This window comes from Macaca fascicularis, chromosome 8, assembly GCF_037993035.2.
Source record: "Macaca fascicularis isolate 582-1 chromosome 8, T2T-MFA8v1.1".
In the NCBI taxonomy this organism is placed as follows: domain Eukaryota; kingdom Metazoa; phylum Chordata; class Mammalia; order Primates; family Cercopithecidae; genus Macaca; species Macaca fascicularis.
The window spans coordinates 41,531,273-41,540,449 of NC_088382.1; the positions used below are offsets into that span (position 1 = coordinate 41,531,273).

Sequence of the window (9,177 nt, forward strand, 5' to 3'; positions counted from 1 at the left end):
ACCATATTGGCCAGGATGGTCTCGATCTCCTGACCTTGTGATCCACCTGCCTTGGCCTCCCAAAATGCTGGGATAACAGGCGTGAGCCACCGTGCCCAGCCGCATAGATTTTTTTTTAACAGTACAATATTAAAACATACAGACTGATGTTTTGTGTGAATTATGATTCTTTATTCTGACGGGTGCCTATGGAAGCAATAGGGAAACCTGTCTACTAATTAGTTTTGTCTTTTTCCATAGAGAAAGCTTGGACTATATTTCTGGAAGGCACCCACTGTGGGGCGCTGCTTGTTCTGTGGTGTTGCTGTGCAGTGAATGGGAGGAGCAGAGGGCTGCAGGAGACACTCTGAGATTCTGCCTTGTACACACGCACTGCTAGTGCATGGCATTCTTGAGCCGTAAAGCAAGACTTCTCAGGCCCTGTGGTTAGCATCCCCCACACCCATATCAGCCACTAGCATTTTAAAGATAGTTTTAGGTGGGAATGTAAGGGCCCAGAAAAAAGAGTTTTACAATTATTTTAGGGGCCTTAACCTTCATGTCATAGCTAATCAGTGAATTAAATTACCTTTTAATCCAAGAGCCTCATCCCTGTTTTCTTGGTGCTAAAAACTTTTACCAATCTGAATCCTAGTGTCATACTCTAAACACTAACCCCACCCATCCCACTGTCGCCAGATGGAGATCTTAGACTTGCAGACTTCCAGCAGGGATTCTCCTGATGAGCATGCATACCAGTGCAGCTGGGCACACTGGGGAATAGCAGGCTGGTCTTCAACACCTGGCTTCAGAGGCAGGGCGGGACTCCAGGCGCCTGCGCAGGTGGTTGGCAAAATCCACCTGGGTCTGGGACAGGACCTGGTTGATGATGCTCTTGGGCAACCACCCCTGCAGTAGAAGGTAGGAGAATTTGGCCATCTTGTGGGTTTTGGTCCACTCTAGACACTCCACCCTATCACAAACAGGCTGTCAGGGGCTTGGTCTTCAAGCTCTAATAGGTGCAGCCTTGGGGTTGCCTGGTCAGGGGTGGGAGGACTGCATTGCTGCTCTGCTGTCATGACTTTCAGAAGCACAAGACTAGCCAACAAGATATTTCAGCCTGGTCTTCCCAGCTGTGTGACCATGAACAAGTTATATTGCCTTTTTTACCCTTCAGATCTCTGGACCTAAGTTTCCTTCTTTCTAAAATGGTAACTACATATAGAGTTGAACTTAACTATGAGACAGAAGAGGGCCGGGCACAGTGGCTCACGCTTGTAATCCCAGCACTTCGGAAAGCAGGCAGATCATGAGGTCAGGAGTTTGAGACCAGCCTGGCCAACATAGTGAAACCCCGTCTCTACTAAAAATACAAAAATTAGCCGGGTGTGGTGGCACACGCCTATAGTCCCAGCTACACGGGAGGCTGAGGCGGAAGAATCGCTTGAACCCAGGAGGCAGAACTTGCAGTGAGCCGAGACCACACCATTGCACTCCAGCCTGGGTGACAGAGTGAGACCCTGTCACAAAAAAAAAAAAAAAAGAAGAAGAGGGAGCCATCACAGGCTTTGGAGATGGTAGAGTAGCAATTAGGCCATCACTCAAGGCCCTTCCCTGTCTTACAGCCTGTGATTCTATCAGAATAGAAGAGGATTCTTTCTGTTGCATGGTGGGGATGGGAAGAGCCTGTTTTTCTCACTACCACCTGCCCTCCAGATCCCCCTCTCATGCCCTTCACCTTGAGGTCGATGCTGAGTAGCCACGTAAGTTTGGTCTTCGAGGGACTTCCAGCCAGTGGGTGAAGCACCATGCAAGTGGGACCGTGCTCCGCCCTGGCAAATGGAGAAGTCAAGTCAGGAGGACAGTTGTGAGTTCTCTCTTGCACTGGCTGCTTACACTAGTACCACAGATAACACGTTTCTACGGTACCTTGCTTTTCTAAGTTTTATCAGGGAACTGCCCTTTGCAAAGGGTAATTATTTGGCAATTGGCATGATTACCAGCTCATCAGAATAAAGGCTGCTTGTAGCTGGAGCGGCCCCTGAGGCCTCTTGTGCCCTTTAGTTGCTGGATTACAGGGAGGTCAGGGAAAGGATTCAGGCTGGTGACTGGGCTGGGGCCTTGGGAAATTCAGGAGGCCATGGTGTACTGAGTGGTATGGATTTCAATATTTTAGTCGACATTACAGCTGTACCTGAGCGTACCAGCTGAACCTCAGCCCTGCCCCATGCTTCAGCAAATGATTAAGGTTCTTAAACTTTCTGGGAGGGTCAGGACAAGCTGTTTGGCTGTCGAAGTAGGGCCTATCTTGTCTTTGTCCCTCCTTTGGTAAATAAGTATGTTCTTTTGTAGAAGGAAGCCATGGGTGCACCAAGGGTTGGTTTCTTGGAGCTGGGGATGCAGTCCACATGCTTGGGTCTGCACCCGCAGGCCTGTGTTAGAAGGGGGGGTTTGGAACCTGCCGCCCGTATTACCTGATGACACCTTTCTGCTCAGGCATGTTTCCGAAGTCTGTGGCCATGCCAGCTAGCACACAGGTGGAGCCTCGGCGCTTGGCACAGCGCACGCTCACAAAGTCACGGGGCCCCACCAGGTTTCCTGCTGCCTCTGCAGCCATCTCGTGAGTAATGAATGTATCTTTTCCGATCTTCTGCAGGACCTACCAGGCCATGGGGAACCAGAATCACGACTCAGCCTGTGTTGGGCTGAGCACCCCCCATAGCTAGGGGTCCTCTCTTTGATACAGCATTCACACTGGGCTGTCCTGGACCCCTGCCACCCGCACCTGGACTTTGCTCACCTTGATCTCCTTGACATTAGGGTTCCACTCCCCCATTGCTTCCATGCGCTCCACGAGCTCTTCATAGAGCCTTTCCATGGGCTGGTCCACCACGACCTCCAGCTGAAACACCTTGCCCACATCTGGGACCACTTTACTCATCACTTTGTCCCCATTGTCCTGTCAGAGAAAGGAGCCCCAGAAGGTGGTTAGACAAAAATATTCTTGGCCAGGCACAGTGGGTCACGCCTATAATCCCAGCACTTTGGGAGGCCAAGGTGGATGGATCACAAGGTCAGGAGGATGAGACCAGCCTGGCCAAGATGGTGAAACGCTGTCTCTACTAAAACTACAAAAATTAGCCAGGCACGGTGGCAGGCACCTGTAATCCCAGCTTACAGGTGGCACAATCATGGGTCACTGCAGCCTCAACCTCCTGGGCTCAAATCCTCCTGCCTCAGCCTCCCAAGTACCTGGGACTACAGGCATGCACCATTACACCTAGCTAATTTTTAAATTTTTTGTAGAGATGAGATCTCCCTGTGTTGCCCAGGCTGGTCTCAAACTCCTAGGCTCAGGCAGTTCTCCCATCTCGTCCTCCAGGTGTGAGCCACTGCACCCAGCTCCCCTGGACCCTTTGTCTTGCTGGGGAATGATGGTGGTATGGGTAGGTCCAACTGAAAAGACTCTTACTTGACTTCAGAAGCTCAAAGATCCCAAGAGAGAAACCTGGGAATAGGAAAAGTGGTTTACACCAGCTTGATTAGATACATAGAATGTTGAATGGGATCTTCAAGATTTGTTTTAGTTCAGTACCTCATTCCACACCAGAAGAATGTGAGGCCAGAGAAGGTCAGTGATTGGTCCAGGGACCCTTAGCTAAGAGCAGTGCCGATCTAAGTCCCAGGTTCCTTGACTCCCAAACTAGTAGTCTGTTAACTCCGTTACTCTGAGAACTTAGGGAAGGAGGGGTTCTACCTGAACTTTGGGTAGTGGGCAGCATGTCAGCTTTTGCTGAAGGTAAAGCCACCAAAATCTCCATAACGGAGCTGCCAGCCTTTACCGTGAGCCTGGTTACTGTCCCCAGTGATGGTCAGTGCTCAAGCGCAGAGAACCCCAGAAGGCTGTGGACCACTCTGTATTCTAGTCCAGGCCTGTTGCAGAGTGAGCCCACATCACCCCTGCAAGCCCAGCCACATGTGGGCTGACAGCACAGACAGTGCACTTTGGCGTCGTTGGGATATCTGACCCAGGGCGATGAGGCCTCACGTACACTTGGAGTCCCCCTTGCATGGTCTCTGCCAAGTGGGTGCACAATGCAATCCTATTCTATAGCTAAGGACACAGGAATAGTGTTTCTCCAACAGGACTCTCCAGGGTGTCTTTTATGGGGGAAGAGCATTATCTGAGGATATATTCTCAGGAAAGGAGAGTTCTCAAGTTAAAACCACTTGCTACCCAGTGACTGCTGCATGAGACAGGAATTCTGGGAAGAACAGTAACCCCAGCTGGCCTTGAGGATGGCCGTAGAGCATGGAGGAACCACAGGCTTCTCCCCCACGCTTACCTGCTGGGTCTCCTTCTTCCAGCCCTCCTGGTTGCTAAGGATGCCCAAGGCCTTCTGCATGGCCTCCTCCCCCTGCTGGAGATAGGCCAGCTCCTGGTCACTGTAGAGAGTCTCTTCCAGCCGAGAACCTGGGTACACAGCCAAAGAGAAACAGAGCTTCCTTCTTCTCCCAGCCTCCACCAGCTCTCATCCCTGGAGCTCTGGGTCTGCTCATTGTTCTGAAGAGCCTGGACTAAAGCCATAGGGGCCAGCCTGCTGTTCGAGTTAGACACAGCCACCACAGGTGACCGGAGGGGGATCTGGCCTTGAGGAACTCTAGGCTGGGAACGTCCTTTCAAAATGAAGGAAGGGCAGGAGGGGAGCCCAGGCCACACGCACCACATCACCTCCCGGGAGCCTCCTGCCAGCCCCAGGAGCCCAGAAGCCTCAGCACTTACCGAGCAGAGAGCTCCGCCGCCGAACCTGGCTAATCCACGTGCTAGGGTTGGGGCCCCCCATGGCCCTCCGGTTCAGCTCCTGGCCGATGGCCATCACGGCCTGTTGCCTCAGCCCTGCAGAAGGGAAGAACACTTGTCTAGGAGCTGGAAAGCCCCTTAGAGATGGACCATTCCACCCCCTCATCTTGTCACAAATTAGGAAGTTGGCTTGGAGAGGGCAGTGACTTGCTCAGGAGCACACAGGATTCTAGCAGGGATCTGAACTACAGCCAGGCCCCCAACTCCCACCGCAGTGCTCCAGGGTCCAGAAATCTGCCTTCCATCTGGGGTGGTCAGGCCTGGCCCTGCCTGGAGACGGGCTATACCAGAGCCTGCTGGAGTTTCTGTCCCTAAAAGGGGAAGAAGCTGTGTTCAAACAACCAGAAAAATCCTACTTCATAAGGAGAATACAACTCCTGAGGTCTGTGTGCTTGCATGAGTCTGTGGTTACATGAGTCTGTGTGCTTGCCTGAATCTGCTTGCATTGCATGAATCTGTGATTGCATGAGGTCTGTGTGCTTGCATGAATCTGTGCTTCTATGAGTCTGTGTGCTTGCATGCCATAAGCTGCTCTGTGTGTCCCTGGATTCTGGGCCAGGGAAGTCCTGTCCATCTAGTGAGGACAACCCCACTGCCGGCTGCAGATCTAAGCATGGCTTCTCGCTCTAAAGGTAGCTAATTCAATCCAGTGTAATTGGAAAGATCGTGTCTAGATTGACTTGTGTACCCTTCAGTGGCAGCAGAGGATTCAAATGACCTTGGATGCTAATCAGCTGTACAAAAGTAGCTTCTTGTAGCTGGTTTCTGTCCCTTTCTGGGTATTCAATGGTAACAGTCTTCCCAGCCCCACCATCTTCTCTCTTTACCTTGCCCACCTATCTTACTCCCCTGTCTCTCTTCTCCTCCATCTTTTTTTGCCTGTGGGAGTCAAGTCTAATATTTACTCTGGCACTGTGGGCAAGACTTTCCTGGGTACCCCTGCTACAGCCTTGTCCAGCTCTGAAGGAAGGCAAAGTCAGGAATACTTCAAAAAAGATGGCCGCACATGGTGGTGCATGCCTGTGGTCCCAGCCGCTCAGGAGGCTGAGGCAGGAGAATTGCTTGAACCCGGGAGGCAGAGGCTGCAGTGAGCCAAGATAGTGCCACTGTACTCCAGCCTAGGCAACAGAGTGAGACTCTGCCTCAAAAATAAAATAGGCCGAGCGCCATGGCTCATGCCTATAATCCCAGCAGTTTGGGAGGCGGATCACCTGAGGTCAGGAGTTCAAGACCAGCCTGGTCAACAAGGCAAAACCCTGTCTCTACTAAAAATGCAAAAATTAGCCAGGCATCCTGGCGTGTACCTGTAATCCCAGCTACCCGGGAGGCGGAGGTTGCAGTGAGCTGAGATCGTGCCACTGCACTCCAGGCTGGGCAACAAGTGAGACTCCGCCTCAAAATAAATAAAGTAAGCCAGGTGTGGTGGCTCACACCTGTAATCCCAGCACTTTGGGAGGCCAAGGTGGGAGAATCCCTTGAGCCCAGGAGGTCAAGACCAGCGTGACCAATACAGCAAGACTTTGTCTCTAATAAAAATAAAAATAAATAAATAAATAAAACTAGCTGGTTGTGGCCGGGCGAGTGGCTCAAGCCTGTAATCCCAGCACTTTGGGAGGCCGAGACGGGCGGATCACGAGGTCAGGAGATCGAGACCATCCTGGCTAACACGGTGAAACCCCGTCTCTACTAAAAAATACAAAAAACTAGCCGGGCGAGGTGGCGGGTGCCTGTAGTCCCAGCTACTTGGGAGGCTGAGGCAGGAGAATGGCGTGAACCCGGGAGTCAGAGCTTGCAGTGAGCTGAGATCTGTCCACTGCACTCCAGCCTGGGCGACAGAGCGAGACTCCGTCTCAAAAAAAAAAAAAAAAAAAAAAAAAACTAGCTGGTTGTGGTGGTGCACGCCTGTAGTCCCAGCTACTCAAGAGGCTGAGGTGGGAGGATGGTTTGAGCCCATGAGTTTGAGGCTGCAGTTAGCTATGATTGTTCCACTGTACTCCAGCCTCCATGACAGAGACCTTGATTCAAACAAAAAAAAAAAAGAAAAGGCAGAAGAAAAAAAGAACAAACGAAGGAAAAGGGGAAGGAAGAAAGGAAAGGAAGAAGGAAGGAAGGATGAAAGAAAGAAAAAGATTAAAAATGAAAGAAAAGGAGAAAAAAAGATTGGAGTCCTAGAGGGAAGACCAGAAATTACAGAATCTGGAAGGGATATATCTTAGTAACCAGCCCACTTCTTCCGAGGGGAAAACTGAGATTCAAGAAGGGAAGAAACTTGCCCAGGTTCACCCAGTAAGAGGCACAACTAGGATCAGAATTGGGTGGCCTGAGCCTCATCCATTGAGAGCTGGCCAACCCCTCATTGCCTCCTTCCCGCAGCGCTCACCCTTCATGTTGCGCATGTGTCTGTAGGAGCTCCCGGCGCACAGCTTGAATGTCGCTAGCAGCATTGTTTCCTGGCAGATGTGGCAGTGGTGGGGTCGCTGCCGCTGCTGCAGCTGCCTCTTCTCTCAAGAAGTGGTTCTTTGTCCTTCCTGAGCCCCTCAAGCTTCGCCTGTGAGTCCCGCAGCTGCAGCCTGGACCTGGTGTTCTGCGTCTTAAATGCCCCCCGCTGAAGGCTGTGCATCATCATCAGGAGATAAAAATGCCATCACTCACTGTGCAAAGGAAGGGGTCAAGGATAGAGCGATTGCCTCACACTGCTGCTTTGGCCGTTTGTGGGGAGTGTGGGGTGGGGGAGGGTGCAGGGGAGAGTGAGGAGGACAGGGCCAGGCTGGAGGGATGGAGGGGAGAGAAGCAGGGGCAGCTTAGATGAAGGCACATAGTGGTTTTCAAGAGTTAAAAGTGCAGATTTCTAGCCCTTGTCTACAGAAACTCCAGGCTCAGCTGATCTGGAATTGAGGCTCAGAAACATGCGCTAAAAAAAAGAGAAAAGAAAAGAAAAAAACTTCCCTTGGCCAGGCGGGGTGGCTTAACGCCTATAACCCCAGCACTTTGGAAGGCCAAGGTGGGCAGATCACTTGAGATCAGGCGTTCGAGACCAGCATGGCCAACATGGTGAAACCTCGTCTCTACTAAAAATACAAAAAATTAGCCAGGCGAGGTGGCAGGCCCTTGTAGTCCCAGCTACTCCGGAGGCTGAGGCACGAGAATCACTTGAACCCAGGAGGCAGAGTTGCAGTGAGCCAAGATCACGCCACTGCACTCCAGCCTGGGCGACAGAGTGAGACTCCATCATAAATAAATAAATAAATAAATACCCAGTGGTTGCAATGCAGGTGTTGTGTGGACTACACACTATGACAACCACCGTCTCGAGAGAGTGAGCCAGGGTGTTTACCAGGCAGTAGAGACCATACGGCTGCTGTTCTTCTGGGAGAGGACCCTGAAGTCCACAGAGTGGAACTGACTTGTTCAAGGTCAAACAGCTGGCCAGTGGCAGGGCCAGGACAACAACCCAAGCCTCTGGCCTTCAAGCCATCTGTACACAGTTCCTCCTGCGGTCCCCAGGATGCTGGGCATATTCAATTGTCCATTTATTTACTCATCCATTTCTAGAAACCACCTTTCCCAAAGTCCTGTTCTGAGTGAGGAGTCCTCTCAGGAGTCTGTGCTGGAGCAAGGATGACCTCTCACGGCTGAGTTGGGGGTGCAGCCCTATCAGCTTACAGCAGAGAGAAGATGAGGGCCTGGGCTATGCCCACACCCTTCCTCACACTTTCCCCCCAGTAGCTTTGTCTGGGTGAGCTGGGCTGGGGGTCTTGGTATGTGCTGAAAGCTTGAAAAGACAGGGCATGGGCTGGGCGCGGGTGGCTCACGCCTGTAATGCTAGCACTTTGAGAGGCCAAGGCGGGCAGATCACAAAGTCGGGAGTTTGAGACCAGCCTGACCAACATGGTGAAATCCCATCTCTACTGAAAATACAAAAATTAGCCAGGAGTGGTAGCGTATGCCTGTAATCCCAGCTACTCAGGAGACTGAGGCAGGAGAATCACTTGAACCCGGGAGGCAGAGGTTGCAGTGAGCCAAGGTCGCGCCACTGCACTCCAGCCTGGGTGACAGAGCAAGACTCTGTCTCAAAACAAAAACAAAAACCAAAACAACAAAAATTAGCCAGGCGTGGTGGCAGGTGCCTGTAATCCCAGCTACTCAGGAGGCTGAGGCAGGAGAATTGCTTGAACCTGGGAGGTGGAGGTTGCAGTGAGCTGAGATCACACCATTGCATTCCAGCCTGGATGACAGAGTGAGACTCCATCGCAAAAAAAAAAAAAAAAAAAAAAAAAAGAAAAGAAAAAAAGAAAAGACAGGGCATTGGGGTGCTCGCCCTAGTCTTTGCACTTTAG

At 51.5% G+C, this 9,177-nt stretch overlaps 1 protein-coding gene across 1 annotated transcript; it reads right to left on the reverse strand.

Annotated features, from left to right (window-relative positions):
• Positions 1-149: 149 nt before the first annotated feature.
• Positions 150-7,407, reverse strand: STAR (steroidogenic acute regulatory protein). Its single transcript, XM_005563063.5, has 7 exons — positions 7,221-7,407; positions 4,763-4,876; positions 4,326-4,453; positions 2,780-2,938; positions 2,454-2,638; positions 1,718-1,811; positions 150-888 (listed from the first exon to the last, which is right to left on the reverse strand). Exons 1-7 carry the CDS (start codon positions 7,282-7,284, stop codon positions 775-777), a joined length of 858 nt encoding a protein of 285 aa, XP_005563120.3. The 5' UTR covers positions 7,285-7,407; the 3' UTR covers positions 150-774.
• Positions 7,408-9,177: the final 1,770 nt, after the last annotated feature.